Below are 19,510 nucleotides of genomic sequence, written 5' to 3' on the forward strand. Positions count from 1 at the left end.
GGAAGACTTGTTACCATATGAGGAATTTTTGGACCTAGATACGTTATCTGCAGAACTACAGTTGTGGAAACAAAAATGGATTAAGCTGCCTTAAGCAGAAAGGCCAAAAAATGCTCTTGATGCATTATCAGCATGTAATCCATCTTTGTTTCCCAATATTTATACTCTGTTGCAAATTCTGTCTACGTTACCTGTATCTACAGCCTCATCAGAACGATCATTTTCATCGCTAAGGCGTTTAAAAGACTATTTGCGCAATTCAACTGGTCAGGAGCGGCTAACAGGACTTGCCCTTTTAAGCGTGCATAGAAATATTATAATTGATACCGCAGAGGTCTTAAATCGTTTTGCGAGGGAAAAGCAAAGAAATATTCAGTTGTTATTATAATTACTATTTTTAAAATTTTAACGTTGTTAAATGTGTTTTTTAGTTTAAACTGGTATCTTCTTTTAGTAAAACCTATTTATAAATTAAGGTTTTTTTTATCCCTAATATCTCAAATGTCACTGGCCTAACCCCCCCAAAATTTTGGTCCAGATACGGCCCTGGTAATTTTGACTATGCTACAACAGAATAGAATGAAATTATGGTCTGCAAGTGGCATGACAATAGTATTGTCAACATCGCTTCCAATTATTCTATGGTTTTTCCAACTACCCAAGTCAAAAGATTTTCTAAGAAAGATAACAAGGTGATTCTCGTCCCACAGCCGCATATTATCAAAATATATAACGAAAACATGGGCGGAGTAGACAGGGCAGACCAAAACATAAGTTTATACAGAACATCCATTCGAGGCAAAAAATGGTACTTCCCCCTTTTTAGTCATTTTGTTGATGTGGCTCTACAAAACTCGTGACGTCTTCACAAATTCAATGATGGAAAAATGGATCATCTTAGTTTCAGACGGTCCATTGCGGTGGGAATACTGGAATCATTCAAAAAGAAATCGGAAGGAAGGACAAGTAAACTTCCAAAAGAAGCACATGCTTTTTCCAAATATGATCGAGTGAATCATCTGGTTGCTTACCAAGAAAAGCAAACTCGCTGTGCTTTGTGCCACAAAAAAGGGTAATTTATTTATTATTTAATAACAGGATTTCCAAAAAAAACTATCCTTATTTACAGGACGAAAACCACTTTGTCAACAAGTGTTTTGCTATAGCATTCATTTTTAATATTAATTTGGAGTCTTTAACTTTTTTGCGTCTTATTGTAGTAAGGTATAATATTTTTTTACTTGTAAACAAATTATGTGACCATTTTATAATAAAACATAAAAAAAAATCGTTTTAGCGTAAATTAGTTGTTTTTTTAAATTTATTTAATAATAAGATTTCCAAAAACACTGTCCCTATTTACAAGATGAAAATCACTTTGTCAACAGGTCTTTCGCTACAGCATTCATTTTTATAATTAAATTGGAGTCTTAAATTTTTTGCATCCTATTGTAGTTAGGTATGATATAACATTACGCCGATTTTTGCATTTTCTATTGCAATTCGACGTCTCAAATTTTGAGATATGCGTCCAATCGCAGTAGAGTATGACCAACGTTTTTCGGCGTACTATGTCTGGCATCTTCTACTGCATTTCGACGCTGTAATTTTTAGGCCTGCGTCCTATCGTAGTAGAGAATGCCAATACGCTTCCCGGGATATAGCTTAGTGAAACACTCTGTATATATAAGATTGCAATAGCAAAGGTAAATATTATAAAAAATCAGTATACAGACAAATTTTAAATCTAGAGAGGATTAGGCAAGAAGACACGCTCTCTTGCCAAACTATTCGTAGCTTTATTGGATAGTATGCTAAATAAAATAAACGAGGATAATACAGGGATAAACTTAGACGGAGAAATATTCCATCACCTTTGCTTCGCAGATGACATCATGTTGCTATCAGAGAATATTCAAGCCCATCTAATGCTAGAAAGGCTAAACAATAAGGCAAGCAAAATAGAGCTGAAAATAAATCGAACAAAAATACTGTTTATGACAAATCTGGTACTAAGTGACATATTAAAAATTAAAATATAGATCAAACATACGTATATAATTCGAACCCAAATATCTCAGATAATTGTTTTATAGAAATCCTAGCATCCTGTTTAGAAACTTGCACCACGAGTATTAAAATCAAACACAGGGAAATTAAAAGCAAAGAAAGGAACACTGATTCTTTGGTAAACTCAGCCAACAAAAAAACAACAGCTGTTTAATAAATTAATGCGTTGTCCTACTCAAGAAAATAAAAATAGATGCAAAGAATATCAAAATATACTTAGCAAAAACAATTATTATATAACAGCAAAATTGAAGAAAACGGTATAAATTCTATAACGTGATGGGAGGTATAATAAATAAGCTAATAATACCAAGCAAAAGAATGAAACCAAATCGAGCAAATTTAATTAACAAATTAAGAAATTGCAAAAGGAGAAAACAAGATATCTAACAGTTCAACAAGTTCTGTAAACGTTTTGATTACATATTTCTATGGCATAAATCGGAGTGCCTGGAATTAGTGTCAATAACATACTTATGCTAGCGGCCAGAGACAACCAAATTCGCTGTCTCTGCTCATGCATCAGAAATTGAATGTCAGAGTATTGAGGAAAAAAGAGAACGACAATGCCTTATTCAATCCCCGATTCTCACCTGCAATTGTCTCTTTGAAAGGGTAAATATAACACGCTGCACATCTACGTTCAATTTAGGTCAAACTGTACAGTTAGGAGAGAGGGAGTACAAGAAACGCTATCGTTATCTTTTTAATATGTAACTTAACCTCATTAATACATTGATTTCCGCACCCAATACCTTTGTTGGTCCCGCCAGTATAACCTGAGTTTTTAAACCAAATCTATAGACCTCTAAGCTGATCTTAAATAAGCTTATTTTATTTAGATTAATCTTTTGACAAGTTATTTGGAATAATATCAGGATTTATTTCAAGCACTTCCATTATTACAAGAATTCACATGCCTTTGATGAGGCAGGTGGCCAGATACTATAACTGCCTGAAACTAGTGTTGATCTTTTTCTTGAAAATTCCTATCCGTTTTAGAGACTATCCGTTTTAAGTGATTTACATTAAGTGGTTTACCACCATGACTATATTGAAAAGGGTAAGAGACAGATTATCGTTTGAATAAGAATAGTTGTTGTTGTAACAAAAGTTGCACATTTTTGTGGTCAATAAAGTTGAGTTTAGAGAGTTGCCATTTTGTTATTCACCTCTAGTAATTTTATGAATATTTTGTCTAAAAAGAAGCTATCGTTAGTTTTTCTTTGTAAGTATGGCCCTAGTTTTTTTAAAATAATATCTTTTTGTTTTTAATTTATACTATACTATTTTGTTAACCTATTCTAGTAATATTCTTCCTTGTTATTCTAAAATAAGGATTTTTATACATTACGTAAATTGAATATACTATAGCACCCAAATTGTAGAGAATTATAATTCGCAAATTTCGTGCATCTAGTGTCATAAAGGTTACTTATGACATAACTCCTCAAAAAATAATGTTTATGAAAGGGAGATTTTTTATATTCACTTTATATAAAATCTTTAGTACAAATTATATACAGGGTATTTTAAACGTTAAGTCATTTATTTTACACCTTGTAGAACTCGTCAAAAGACGTTAATATAACGAAAATCACCTATATAAGAGTTGCATAATATGAGAATTACTTCACATTATTGAATTTTTTTTTAATCTTTATTAAGTTAAATGGTTAGCGATTTTACAAAAATTGGTCAAAATTGTTCATATTTGTTCTATTAACACACAATTTTGCTCGGCGAATTTAAAATGAAATTTAAATTTAAATTTAAAAATAAAATGCTGGTTTCTACGAATTAAATTACAAACATTTTCAGTGCCTTCTTGTAATTCTTCCAAATTATTTAGTCCTTCATCATGATACACTAACTTTTTCAAATAGCCCCACAGAAAAAAATCGCAAGGCGTTAAATCTAGAGAACGAGGAAACCAATTGTGCCCTATTCATCTATTCAGAAACTCATTATTTAGATGTTCATCAACTTCTTCTCTAAAATGTGTTGGAGCCTTAACATGTAGGGACCACATATTCTGTCTCACATTTAGAGGAATATATTCTAATGATTATGGCAGATTGTGTCAAAGAAAATCTAAATAAGGGTTGAAAATTTGATCTTTTTATACCATGCGGATTTTCTACTGAAATTTTGCACTCCATATCGTGTAAATGTAGGCTCGTCTGTACACAAAATTAATTTTAAAAATTCTTAATTTCTGCCGAAATGTTCTAAAAGCCACTGACAAAATATAACTCTCCTAGGATGATCTTCAGGTTGCAATACCCGTAATAATGTAACCGTTAATAATGAAAAGGATAATACTGTTCTTGTCATATGCTATTTCACCCTTTACTAAAAGAAATTTCAACTTGAGCTGCTATGGCTGTAGTATTCATTCTTGAGTCGTCTTCGACCATTTCTAAAATGTCTTCCTGGATTTATAACATTTCAGGTTGAGCCATAGGTATGTGCACCTAATCTGTTCATTAGTTCATTGTTTTCAGAAACATGGGCCATTTTTCCACACAAAATAATCATACAAATGAAATACGCAATACTAAAAGACTGTTACAACTGATCGAACCAAAGATTCGTACTGAAAACCATACAATAACGCAAATTTTAATAAACGGCAAGGTTAATAATTTTTTACTATGCCTTTTATTATGCAACTTTTATATAACAGTTTTTATATCTTATTTATATTTATATTAAAATGTTCCTTTTTAATTACCCTCAGAATTGAGCTATTTGATAAAATACTTCTGGATTCAATCTGTTTTAGGTTGCTACTAATAGGATAGTAGCAGCCGTTAATTGTTTTAGACTACACTCTGAAGAAGCTGGCAGGAGAATTAAACGTCAGTAACTGTAACTATGAGTTTTTTTCTTTCAAATTGAATTTTTCTATCGAAACTAGTATGATCTTCTCCAATTTTTACGGAAATTCTTAACTTGTGACTTAAACATACTAATTGGCATGTGCACTTAGAACATTGAAAGGCTTTTGCTATATCCTTTAACCGCTGTTTTTAAAAATGCAATTTTTACACACTTACCCCAGGCATAATGACCCGTTCTACGTCCTTTAACACGTCCTCCCATTTCTCCGGTTTTTCAGGGGCGCTGTCTGGTATCAAGGGCCTCAAATACCCCGGTTGCACCGTCGGTAAAACTCGACTGAAACACGATTTCAATTTTGCAAAAGTACGAATCTAATTTGCTTTTCAGTTCATCTTTAATAATCCACTTACCGGTCCCTTATATTCTCTAGATATTCGGCCGCGTAGTCTATCATGGCCTTTCCGAACTCCCTAAACTGATTTGCCTCCATTTCTGCAATGTAAAACGGGACTATTATAACGCAGTAATTTTGTTATCGTTTATTTTTTAATGTTCGGCATTATTTAATTATAGTACTTATCGTCGTCACTACTACTGGTTTAGTAACGATAAAACCTGATTTAATAATGATGACCAACAATGATTCTAAGAAACTTTCATATTTATATAATTATATGTCCCCCAATTTAAGTTAATTATGTAAAATGTAATCGATGCATGCGATAAGCGAAAATAATTGTTGCCTTGAATTATGTATTGATTTTAACATATTTGTCTATTTTAATTGATAAACAGGGTGGATCATTGAAATGATAATGGAACCTGAACTGAAACACGTAAAGTATGTTTGCGATTTTACAACTACTTTTTTAAATGGCTGTCCCAATAAATAAATATCAAGAAGTGGTTGGTTTACTTTAGATAAACCGATAATAAACTGTCAATAAACTGTCTGAAAAGGTCAATAACTGACCATAATTGCAGTGTGATCAAACAAGCGATTCCGTTAACTTCATTTTTTCAGTGCACAGAAAGATTTTTGGGCCACCTTCACAACCTGAAAAAAGTTTAGGCTGTCATCAACAATAATACCTAAATTTTTATTTTTGTCTACATTTGGCAATGGTTTTATTAAAAATATTATTTGAAGTTATTATAACATTAACCCAGTCCTTGTTAGGCCCAAAAAAACATAACTGCCGATTTACTAGGATTTAATTTTAGTCCATTGTTAGCTGAGTGAGAATATATGGAATTTAAATCGTTATTAAGTTTTTCTATAAATTCAGGTAGTTCTTCTTTGTCAACACTGATATACAATTGATTGTCGTCAGCATATTGGTATACGCGAGATGTTTTAATTGCTTTATTATGAGTTTTTCTACCTTTTTATCTTTCTGCTTTAAAGTTTTAAGCCTTGAAATATAAATATCAAGGAAATCTAACTGGAGAACATCGAGCTAACATGAAAAATCTTTCAAGCCAAGCAAACTAAATTTGCATACCAGTGTGCATCACAAATGCCCGTAGGCAAAAAGTTCATAGTGATAGAATTACATTTGTGCACCTTCTTCTCGCGTGCAACATAAGAGTGCAATTAAAATTTTCTCAGCTATACCTCTTGTTTTTCTATTGTCTTTGAATCTGTTTTTCACTTCAATATATTTTTTTTTCTCATTTTCCTCCTTTTTCTCAGCTGTTTGGTTTTAGATATCTGGTAAACAAAAATCTAATGAACAAACAGTCTTAAGGTTTTTAGCATAGAAATAACGACCTAAGATATAGACAAAGCATAGGTCTAATAGTTTTTGTACACAAATAATGCCACATTTTATTATTGATTGGACATAACCAAAATAATACTATTTTAAATAAGAGTTATGGCATAGCACAATTTATGTATATGTATATGAACCTACCGCTCAATCTTGATTGAAAACTCAAAATGTGATTTTTCCTGAGTTAAGAATTCCATTAATGTGTAAATCAAGAAACTTTATAGAATCTACCTCTGAATACAGATCAATGGTTCGACCATACATGTAAAAATCCTTACTTTCAAAAATGGATCCCTGTAGCATATTTTAATATACCATACTCACCCCTGAAAAAAAAATTGTACTATTCTACTTTATAGTCAACGCCTAGTATGCCAGTCCTGAAATCATCCATAAATCCTTTTTAACATATTGAGGAGGTCAGAGACCTTCAAGAGGTCAAACTTTTTTTCTAATTCTTTGTGTATTCCTGTATCTATAGATGTTATAGGATCAGATATTGCAATTTCAGTTATTTGTCTGGTATAAACCCAGTAATAAATATGTTCACTCCTTTGACCCTAATGGTAATAAAGAGATAGGTATATAATTGAATTTAGAGTGCCTAAGTCTTTTTTTTTATTTTTAATAAAAGTTCTTTTTTACCTGACTCGTAAAGAAATATCAAAAGAAGGATTCAAAATGATACATTAGGGTAGGCATGAAGAATGTGTACTAATCCTTTCAGTTGTTAATTAGGGGGTAATGGAATTTCTTCTGCAGATTTTATTGAAAATAGATGAAGTAAAAACTGTTTGTAAATGAACAGTTATTGTGGTTCATGATAAGCCGGTTTAAGATTCGCATTTAAATGTAGGCTAAAAAAGTTTAATTGTAAATATACCATATGTAATATAGTTACAATATCAATTTGATCAATTTGTTAGCCACTGTTACCACGAGCCTACCACAAGTATTTCTTAATTCTAGTATTACACCTATGTGTAAGCATACTCGTATATATTTTATAATTCTTCTTATATTATCCATAAAATATTGAGTTATTAATATGTTATACAACTGTTAATTAACCGAAAAAATATGAGCTGTAAAAATATAAATATTTATCAGTAACCTTTTTGAGTAGGCGTTTTCCTTAAGTATTAAATAATATAATTATGGAATTTCGTCTTAAATAAAATTGAAGGTACTTAATTAAAATTAAGATTTTCCCGCCTTAATTTGGCTATACCCTTCTACTATTTTGATTGGTTAAATTAGGCTTGTCGAAGTGTCAAATTAGTTTCAACAGTTTTCGTTGCCAAGCAAGAGGATGCTAATTGCTCCGTCAGAAGAATATCTATCCTCTTGTGCGAAACCACCATTTCTCTATGTTCTGTTGTTTACAGTTGCCATTTGAAAATTGTTGAGGTCAATCTATCAGTATTCGATCACTTTATCACAATAAAATGTTTTATATTATGACAAAGATTATACATGGTGTCCCACTCATTTGCTATATAGATTTTTAAAGGCATATAATACATAATCGGGATTGGCTTTAGTGCTAGATAAAATTGTTTCTGCATCTAATGAAAGTCTTGTGTGTATCCTTTTATTTTTGGACTTTTCTAAAGCGTTCTATACTCGCTTACTTTACTCTAAACTAAAATGTTATGGTTTTCAAACTTAGTAATAGCTATCTTAACCAACGATTTTGGTGCAGTTTATTATTTTAGATCGCTTACTTTTTATAATTTATATCAATGATCTCAAAAAAATTATTCAGTATTTTTTTGTAATTTAGCTTATTGTGACAATACCCAAGTTTATAAGATTTTGAAAAAAAGGATTGAATCCTTAAATGATTCTTTAGATACTATACACCACTATTCATAACAAAATGGACTAAAAGTTAGCCTCAACGAATTCGATGTAATTTACTTTGATCCCCTTGCATCATGGTCTCAAGACAGTAATATTCTTATAAATCAAGAATCAGTTACAGATGTTCTGGAACTTTTTCATGATGAATGATATCAAGGTTTATGTGCCTTATTAATATTCACAAACTATTGAATAAAAGTCTCTCAAATTTTGCAACGTATTTCGATCTTGTGTATATTGGAACCAGTTTCCTTTAATCCGTTTTTTTAATCTGTTTAGAGTGTGGATGGTCTGCCTCTACTTCAAAAAGCTTCGGATCTCGGTCCCCTTTCTATAATTTTTTCGCCCATCCACCATCTCTCATTTTAACCACGTGATCTGCGCAGTTTCATTTTAGATGTAGAATAGTCTCAACAGCGTCTCGTACTACTATTTTGTTTCATATAATTCGATTAGGGATTTAAATAGAAAGTTTGATTCCTAGCATAGCTCTTTCCATTTTTCATTCCATCACCTGTATTTTGAGAAAATTCTTTTTCGTTTCCCTTAACTTTCTCATGCCTGATGTCAATATAGAGATGACGCTGGTTAAAGACTTTTCTCTTGAAACTGTACTTAATTTGCCAAAAGCCGCCCATGTTAAACGTATCCCTCGTCAACTCTTGTGTGTTTGGTTATCTCGTCCAATGTTAATTTCGTGTCCTAAAAATGTATATGCTTACATTAATTTGTTCTATACTTTCATTAGTTGGACTTCTTGAATATATCTGACATGATGTCAACTGCCAAGCATCGATGATTTAGTCTTTCTCCGTCTATTTTCGAAGTGGACGGATGTTAATATGAGTGGTTTGTTGTATTCGACACTTTTTTCGATAAGAACCTTAGCTGATGTGAAAGCTATGTCCTATGGGAAAACCTAATTGCTCTTTCGAAAGAGGGAACTTTAGCTTCCTAGTCAGACAGTTATAGTCATGATTTTTGTATATGACTCAAAAGACTTATCATCTATAATTACGTCTCTAATTTGCTGCATTGTCACCTTTCTTGTGTAAAATGGAAAGTATCGCATTTTCCCATTGTGGAAGGGTCGTCCCTTTCAGGAGACATTTATTAAAAAGGATTTTCAGGGCTTTTATAAGGCCTTGACCACCCTTCTTAATGGTTTCTATTATAAGTACGTCTTCGCCAGGGCTTTTATTGCATTTCACATATTTTAGCATACTTGACAGTTCTTGTTTGGTTATCTCCGGGATATCTTTGGACCCTTGATTTAAAACTTTTTGGAGTATTTAAATTTGTTTTTGCATCTTGAAATATAATTGTCCATAAAAGATGAATATAATTCTTCGTAAAAAATTTCTGTTTTTATAATGCCAATCTTGTTTCTTATTATTTCCCCTTCCCTATTCTTTACCTTATATATTGTTTTCTATCCTATCGCGCGTCCCTTTTTTAGGACTTTTAAACTTCTGTTTTCTTCTATAACATTTCTAATGTCTTTTGTGTTTTCTTATTTATCTGTTTATTTTTTTATTTATGTTCCTATATTTTTCATGGCCTTAAATCTCTTTCTTCTACTTCATTAGGAGTTTTATTCTTTGATTTATTTTCTGACCTTTTTTTTGTTTCGGGAAGCACTTTTCCGCTGCAGTTTTCACACTTTTGATTATCGTTTCATGGATGATGACTGTCATCTTGTCATTGTAATCTAATAAGCTTGTTATCTCATCTTCATATTCATGTGTTGTCTCTGGCGTATTACGTCTTATGTAGTTTTTCCTTCCAACCATTTCCTTCTTTAGTTTGATTTACTGCTATTTTTGCTCATACTGGCCGATGAGCGCTGCCCGATGAGAATATATTTAACATTTTATGTGGTATACAATATCCCTTTTATTGCTAATTATGAAATCTATGTGCATGTAATAATTCTTGGTTTTTCCATCCGAACTTGCCCAGGTCCATTTTCTGTTGAGATTTTTTTTTAACAAGGTGTTCATTGCCAAGAGGTTGTTTTGGTGAAGAACTTCTAATAATGTATCTCCTCTCTCGTTTCTATCTCCTAGTCTGCGCTTGCCTACTTTTAGTTCAGCTTCGTCGATTTTGCTGCCTATTTCAATATATAATATCAGTGTATTGATAATTAAAAACGTAAAAAAATTGTAAAAGAAAAGGTCACTTAACTCAACAGAGATCCAACCTATGATTATTTTTCTTATAGTGAATGTTCTGCAAATTGTTTTATTTATAATGGTAATTTTTTTAAATTATTTTGTTTCTATAAAGTATCGCGATAACAAATTGCATTCATATATTACAATTGGCGTATATTTGTGCGAATTAGATGGAATAAATGCATAATAATAGTATAAGTAACATAACAATATGATACAATTGGAGCTAATAAGTATATGTATAGTGTTACTCATCTGTACATAATGCCATTAAGGCCGCAGTTAAACACTATTAACTCGCAGGATAGTATTTAATAGTACGCAATCAAGCCTAAAATTGTAGAGTTACAGTGTAATAGAAAAGGATAACATATTACCATCCATGTTTGTAGAATAGCTGCTATCCGAAATAAAGAAAAGAAAAAATTAAATTAATAATATATACTAAGTACAGTGGGTGTCTTTTAAAAGTGGTTTATTTAGAGTTATTTTTACATATACATATATTAAGAATCTCAAAGTACTAATGCCAATACTTTTAACATTTTTACTTTAAACAACTAAAACTTGCATATTTAGTACTCGAAAAAATTATAGAGTCACATTTAACTTTATTTCTTTAGAGTCGTTCACTGCTGGACATAAGTGAATATGATTATATATGAATATGATTTCCTCCCATAAATAGAAGAATTGGTTAAGATCAGTTTAGGAGAAATCTTTCAAACATCAATAGACATTTCTGCCATATTCTATTGATAGGCAGTAGACTAATATATAAGTAAAGAGAGCTTGTCGAAATGTTTAGTATATGTTAAAAGGACGGGATCTTTTTATATTTAAGAGGTAATAAATAGTGTCAATAGTGTTAATTTTCTTTGTCTATCAGAGATTGATTTTAAGTGATTTTTAAATATCTGCAAAGATCAAAAAAATAGAACCCTAAAATAGTTTTTAAATTTAATTTTTAACTACACTCACCGGCACGAAAAGCGGAAAAATATTAAACACAAAACAAGCTTTTTTTTTTAATGTTTTGTAATGTTCTATTGCTCTATTAACTTAAACACAAATAAAACAACATGTTTTAAGTAATTTCTAGCAGCAATCATCCGTTTATTTGAACAAAAAAAACTGATTTTAATAAAAAGTATATTAAATTAAAAATTTCGTAATTTGAAATTTTATCACTAAAAACTGCATAGTTGGTCAAAAGTTTTTATTCTTTTGACCTTTGTCAAAGTTTTGCTTTAATGTATGAAAGTCTTGCTTTGTTCAGCAAGTTGTTTACAAGTGCTACGTTTATTTGAGCTAAAAGCAGGACTATTTTTGATTAGGGCTATTTTGGGACTAACAGCAGGCATGTTTGTCTTGAAACACCGGCTACTATGATTGCGTTGATTTAAGTCAGAAGAAGACAGCATTATGTTGCTGTTCAACTTAATATACCTGCTTCAACGTTAATATACCATAACCAAAATTTTTTTCCAGTTTGACAATAAAATTTTCAGGCAGGTCTCAGGTTTGGCCATGGGTTCTTTTCTTTCCCCTCTGCTAAGCGAGATTTTCATGAGTCATCTAGAAAGAGAAATAGTTTTCACAGAAGAGAAGAGAACATTTTTATAATCTGGAATTGCAGGGAGGAAGACCTACCAAATTTTCTTAGTTTCGTAAATTCCTTACACCCTAACATTTCATTCACAGTCGAAGAAGAAAAAGATGGTTGTTTGTCTTTTCTTGACCTTCTAGTTAAGAAATGCAACAATAAACTTATTTTTGAAATATATCGTAAGCCCACTACTACCGATAATATAATTCAGTACTCTTCAAATTCTCCCTACTCATATAAATTTGCCTTCTTTAATTCATTTTTCTATAGATTGTTTAATATCCCCTTGTCAAAAGAAGCTTTCGCTAAAGAATTGAATATTATAAAACATATTGCTCTCAACAACGGATTTCCCCTTCATTTAATAGACAAAATTTACTACAAATTTTTAAATAAATATAAATTGACCTACAATATTGTTCATAATAACGACTCAATAAGTTCCTTTAGATCCTTGACCTTTTTTGGTTCTATCTCCGTAAATTTAGTAAGATTCTTTAAATACCTAAATGTAAAAATCGCGTTTAAGACAGTCAATAATTTAAAGAACCACTTGGTCAGTAGAGTGGAAGTATTAGCAGGCATCCTTTCTAAATCGGGAGTTTACTCTTTAAAATGTGACGATTGCAACGCAGTATACATTGGCCAGCCTGGAAGAGAAATCTCTACACGCATTAAAGAACACGTAGCGCTTTTTGAAAAATTTAAAAATACCAATGTCAGTGATACCAAATCAGCGTTTGCGAATCATTTGCTGGCCTCTACTCATAATTTTTCTCCGGGGGTGGGAGCTGAAATGCTTCATGAATGCCCTAAAGGTAAGAAGCTTGACCTTCTGGAGAAAATAGAAATTACAAAAGCTAAAAAGAGTCCTGTTCTTGTGTGTGTGAATGACGTGTTTACTTTTAAACTTAATTTAATTTTCAACAATTTAATTTAGCTAAGTATCATTTAACATTTTCCTTGTAATCACTTTCTTCAATTTACATTGGCTATCGTGTTAAGTTATTTTAGCATTAGGTCCGTATAGCCGATAGGTTTTACACTTATACTTATAACCTTGTTGTACCGGATTCGATGCTCGTTGAGTTTATGTTGTTGCATTCCACTTTTTAATTTTTTATTTTTTGCTTTGTACAATTATAACCTTAAAATTATTGTTTATTTATGAACTGTGAAGTGTGTGGATGGCTTCTAAAGGTTTTTTATTGTTTTATGTAAGTTTTTAGTTTTATTTAAGTAGTATTTTAATTTTAGGCCTGATGATGCTCTAACTAGAGCGAAACACGTGTAGCCCGTTTAATTACATGTTGTGAGACCGTGACTTTGTGTTTTTATTTGTTTTTCGTCAATTTTGATGAAGCTAACCTAGACATAGATCCGCGATAGGTCCAGAGCTTCTTAGACGTCATCGTGTTACGCGACTTCAGTTTACCACGAATCATGAACACTGGGGTGAAAATGAATGAGGGTGCCTTTTGTTTACGGATAAGTCGAGATTTCACATACCATCTCCGGATGGTCTTGAAAGGGTATGGCGAATCCCACAAGAAAGTTTTGCAGAAGCAGAATATATCTTCCGTGGTCCTAGGGTAGGCGGTAGCCTACTTGGTAAAGAGCATCCATTTTTGGTATGGAATGGAATTTCTCTAGATTCACACAAAGACTGGCACATCATTTCAAGAGGACCTTGACTACCGTTCGGTACATTAATGAAATTCTGCAAGATTTTGTTGTCCATTATGTTGATTTTACTAGAAATAATTGTATATATGTCTAAGGCATGATAACTCCAGACCCCTCACAGTGAGAATTACTCAGGATTATTTAAATAATGTAGAAATTCCCATCTTGGAGTAGCCAACGTTAAATCCAGATGCGAACCCAAGTAAACATGTTTGGAACCTGCTTGCGCGAAGACTACGTGTGAAGAGTCATGTCTCTTTTAACTTAAATGAGTTAAATACGCTAAATTTAGAGGAATGAAGGCTCATTTCTTAAGAAGACATTCGTCATTTGATTTGAGACACACCAAGAAGAATGCAAGCAATGATTCAACACGTGGAGGAAATACTTGATATTAAAAATGCTACTCAGCTTATTTTTGCTAGCAATACGTTTAATTTTTCAATAAGGTCTCGTTAGAAAACCAATTAATATGTTTTCGAAGTGTTAAAAAAGAAATAAAAAGTTGATTATTATAAAAAATTACTTAAAAAGGTTATTTTATTTGTATGTAAGTTATAAGAACAATAAATCACAAAACATAAAAAAAATAAAAAATTTAAAAAGAAAAAATATATAAAATGTTAATTGCTCTATTTTTTAGTGCCGGTGAGTGTATATAGAGTAATAATTAAATGAATCAAAGAAAAGAAAAATCAAAGAATATATAACATTTTCATCATTTTCATATTCTTCAAATTTTAATATTTTATAAAAGTTTTTCCTTATTTAATTCTGAATATAACTCGTTTATTTCATTTTATATACACGGTGTTTCGTAAATAATGGTAAATATCCTAACAGCAGATTCCTTTTAAGAAAAAAATGAGGTTAAACTAAATTTTCGTAGTAGGAATATCAAAGACAACCAAGATATAGGTGATAAACTTTATTTTTGCATTTATTGTTCGTTTTTAACAAAATTTAGAATATTCTTTTCTTTTTATATGGCAAGTCTTAAAATTAACCTTTTTTTTAAGTTATGTCATAGAGGGCGCCACCGGCAACATTTTGATTTTTTTTTTTATTTCGTAATTTTCGTAGGCTTGGCATAATTTAATTTTTTATATAAAATATGTATTGTTCAAACAGTTTTACTTAAAAAGGTATACTTCAAAAATGGCATTAACCCTTTTCGAGATATTTGCATTTAAAGTTTTCAAAGCATTTAACAAACGCGTTCATGAACTATTTATATTGCTTTATTACATTTCGAATGAATGATAAAATACAAAAGATAAATAAAAAATAAAAATTATGAATATTTGCCAGTAAGTGATCCATATTATTTTCATTTATCTGATACATTTTAAAATTATTTTACTGAAAGATATCCGAATATTAGGAAATAATTACTCATTTAGAAAAGATTCAGCAGCAATTAATATTTTTACCACTCTCTTGTAATTATTGTATTTTCATAAACAATTAATTTTATGTATCCCCATATGCAAAAATCCAATGGGTTAAAGTCTGGACTTCGTGCGGGCCAAGGTCTTCGACTTTTGCGCATACGCAATAAGTAACAATAAATAACAATAACTAACAGAACTAACAATAAGAATAAAAAGGTAATAGATAATGTTACTAATTCTGCGATTTTGATGTTTTATAACCACTCATCAAAGTAACTGACAAGACTTTAGTGACAGTGACAATGATATTTATAATAACTCATCTTGTCAGATACAGGCTACTGAACAAATATTTTAACCTGAAGTAGGAATATTAAATTTTATTTTGAGTGCATTGAAAACTTTAAATGTAAATATCTCGAAGGGTTATTAGCGAGATTTTTAAAGTATGCCCTTTTTAAGCAAAACTGTTTGCTTAATGCATATTTCAAATAAAAAATTTAATTATGTTAAGCCTAAAAAGTTAATGAGATAATTAAAAAAAAAGGTTAATTTTAAGATTTGCCATATAAAACAAAAAACATTTTTCACATTGTGTTAAAAACAAAGGGTAAATGCTAAATTTATGACCAAAATTCAAAAAAATTACACATTACACATAAACATTTTAAACAACTTAATTTTTTTCAAAAGGAATCTGCTCTGAAAAATTATTTACAATTATTTGTGGGACACCCTATATATTTCACTTAATTATTAATATTAAATATTAAAAAAAGAAATTTAATCCAAATGAGGTTTTTTTATCAGAAATCCGATATTTACTGTTATTTTCAATTTTTTCTTTTATGCATACACTATTTATTTCTCATTTTTTTCAAGAAGTTATTTTTCAATTTAATTATTTGTTTAATCTTTCCAATCAAATAGGTACAGTGAAACCTCCCGTGTGTCCGTACAGTACCTACAGTCCGTACAAACCGTACAGTGTCCCTCCGTCTATTGGACACCTCCAATAGACGGACAACTCCCTTGAGCGGACATTTTTTTGGTCCCATTGAAAATACACTAAATTCCCATATGCTTTAACGAACACTCTCTCGGGCGGACGCGGTCACCTAAAAGTGGTCCGATATCCGAAGAACCGCTAAACCTTCTCTTGAGCGGACGCAGAAAAAACTTAAACACGCAATCGGAGGTTGCATTGGCGCCAGAGCCTGGGACGCCTGGGTTTTCCCCGATACGACGGTACTCCTAGCATGGCGCCGGTTTGTTGAGATGTTTTTGTGTTTTGACTGTTTTGTTAATGCATTTGGCTTTAGTTTATTGTCGTATCTTCTGACGTTATTAGCGTAACAACCGATATGTCGTCGAAACATAAAGTGCTAACTCTTAAAGAAAAAGTTGACGTAATTGAGATTTTTAATAAAGACAAACTAAGCGTACGCGACTTAGCAAAACGGTTTGGAATAGGAAAAACACAGGCAGCTGAGATTATTAAAAATAAGGATGTTTTATTAAGTAAGTTATAATACACTAAAATATAAATGTGAATGAAAAAAGAAGCTTCCTAAGAGAAGAGGGCAGAAATATTGACAGACAGTGCTATGAGTGGTTCATTAGAGCTAGAAGCAAAAATATTCCATTATCAGGTAACATACTTCAATTATTACACATATTACTGTATATTTTACATGTGCCTATTATCTTTTTAGGTACAATTGTTAAAACGAAAGCCAAAGAAATCGCTGATGGTTTGGGGTATAGAATTTTCAGTGCACCAGAAGGTTGGCTGCAAAAGTTTCGTACCCGGCACAATATTGCTTTTAGAACTATCAGTGGGGAGCCGCAAGTGTAAACTCTGCCGATGTCACGACATTTTGGGAGAAAGTACCATCTATAATTAAGAACTATGCTCCCAAGAATATCTATAATGCTGATGAGACTGGGCTATTTTTCCGAGCAGTGCCAAACAGGACTCAGAATTTGAAGCGAGAAAGATGTATTGGAGGTAAATTTTCAAAAGAGAGACTGACTATACTTTTTTGTGTAAATATGGAGGGACAAAAAGGAAAACCTCTAGTGATCGGAAAAACGGCCAAACCAAGAGCATTTAAAAATATTAATATGAAAGAATTGCCAGTTACTTATAGGTGGAATAAAAAAGCTTGGATGACCGGTGAACTAATGGCCGAATGGTTAAATCAATTTGATAAAAAAATGATGCGTGAAAAACGAGAAATTTTATTATTTCTCGACAATGCATATTGTCAGCCAAAGGATATAAGATTGAAAAATATTAAATTGATTTTTTTGCCTCCAAACTGCACTTCTATTGTACAGCCTTTAGATCAGGGCATTATTAAGAGTTTTAAAACATTTTATAGGACAATCAATATTAAAAAACTTTTATTAGCCATAAATACTGCTGAATCAGCCCAAGAATTAGCCAGAAAAATACACGTCCTAGATGCAATTTACTTTATGAACATTGCATGGGACCAAGTGACAAAGAAAACGGTTCAAAATTGCTTTATTAAGTCTGGCATTACACACTCTTATAGTTCAGAAAATAGAGCAGAAAACCTGGAAATCTGGGAAAATGAAGACGACATTCCATTGTCACTTTTAGCTCAAATGTTGAGGAATAAGGATAATTTTGGAATGATAAACAATAATGATATCAACGAATTTTTTAATGTAGACAATGATTTAATATTGGAGCAAATTGATGACCTTCCTCTGGAGGTTTCGAATCAAGAGGAAGTAGTGGTATCATCCGATAAGTCAGAAGAGGAACACGTTGAGGAAGAAGAGGAATTGACTACCTATCAACAGGCTTTTAATATGACGCAACAGTTAAAACGCTTCACTCAGGCTAGAGGTGACCTATCTGCTCTAGATTTACTATCTAAGCTTGATCTTCATTTCCAAGATACTTTGCTCAACAAAAAAAATCGACAAACGTATTTATTAGAATATTTTAAACATAAACAATGATCTTAATTTGTACATGTTTTCCAAAATATTTACATATTATTTCTTACAAAAATCTTTATATGTATGTATGTACTAGTTTAGTTTATTTTCGGTTTGTTATTTCATAAGTTTTTGTTTTGGTTTGTTTTTTAAGTTTATTTTTTTGCATAATTATAATTATTTTGTAACCCTAATTATATACTTATTGTCATTAAATAATTAATATTAAACTTGTTTAAAAAAATAAAATGCTGTTTAATTTTGCTTCTGTGTGGCCTTTTTCCCTTGGACGGACATCTCCGTTGAGCGGACACTTTTTGAAGGTCCCATGAGTGTCCGCTCAAGAGAGGTTCACTGTATCTAAATTTTAAAATCACAAAAAAATAAAATCTCTTTTAAACATAAGTCACCGTAATGAGCTTTCAAACCTTCATGTGACATTGATAAAGATTGATCTAAATCTAATAAAAATTCGACTTAATTTATTTGAAGTAACTTATTAATTATTAACTATTATTAACTTAGATTTATAAATTTACAATCTCAATTCCTATCAATCTTGACCAATTTATATTTGTGATCGATATACATGGATATGCATATGCAGGTCGTCTTTTTACTTTTTAAGCACAGAAAAATGGAAATATCTACAGACTACAAGAACTTTGATAATATTAAGTAAAAAGACAAAAGTCACAGAGAGTTAATATTTTCAAAATTTTACAAAATTATTTAAAAGTTTTATAATTTTTTTATAACTTAAAACCAAGCAGTACTAATCCTCAAAAGCTTCAATTTAATGTCCTATATTTTTTTGTAATATACACCTAATGCGAACTCCATCCATGCACACCCTGTATAGTAAACTACTTTTAAAAGACCTCCGGTAATAAGTAAAAAACATATATTTGTTAAAATATTAAATTAATTCTTTTTAATTACCTTCAAATTTAGTACTGTTCTACAACGCGTAAATACTATTGCACATAAACCAATTAAGAACTTTTGATAACCAACAAAAACTCTCCCGCCAAGCAGGACGAATAAATCTGTTGTAATGAAATGGAGTGGAGTGATGCTGAAATCTCCGCCAGCAACACGATG

The 19,510-nt window shown here is 31.3% G+C and overlaps 1 protein-coding gene across 2 annotated transcripts in view; it reads right to left on the reverse strand.

Annotated features, from left to right (window-relative positions):
* Positions 1–19,510, reverse strand: part of LOC126743568 (aromatic-L-amino-acid decarboxylase-like) — a 47,021-nt gene extending 27,511 nt beyond the window's left edge. Inside the window, exons 1-3 of one of the 2 annotated variants that reach the window (XM_050450718.1) lie at positions 19,349–19,510; positions 5,328–5,409; positions 5,133–5,253 (exon numbers count right to left, since the gene is read on the reverse strand). In XM_050450718.1, coding sequence (XP_050306675.1) covers positions 5,133–5,253; positions 5,328–5,407 — 201 coding nt within the window. In that variant the 5' untranslated portion in view covers positions 5,408–5,409; positions 19,349–19,510. Of the gene's footprint in view, positions 1–5,132; positions 5,254–5,327; positions 5,410–11,115; positions 11,133–19,348 lie in introns of those variants that run through there. The other variant, XM_050450717.1, reaches the window with a different exon arrangement.

The sequence above is a fragment of the Anthonomus grandis genome, chromosome 13 (genome assembly GCF_022605725.1).
Source record: "Anthonomus grandis grandis chromosome 13, icAntGran1.3, whole genome shotgun sequence".
Taxonomy (NCBI): domain Eukaryota; kingdom Metazoa; phylum Arthropoda; class Insecta; order Coleoptera; family Curculionidae; genus Anthonomus; species Anthonomus grandis.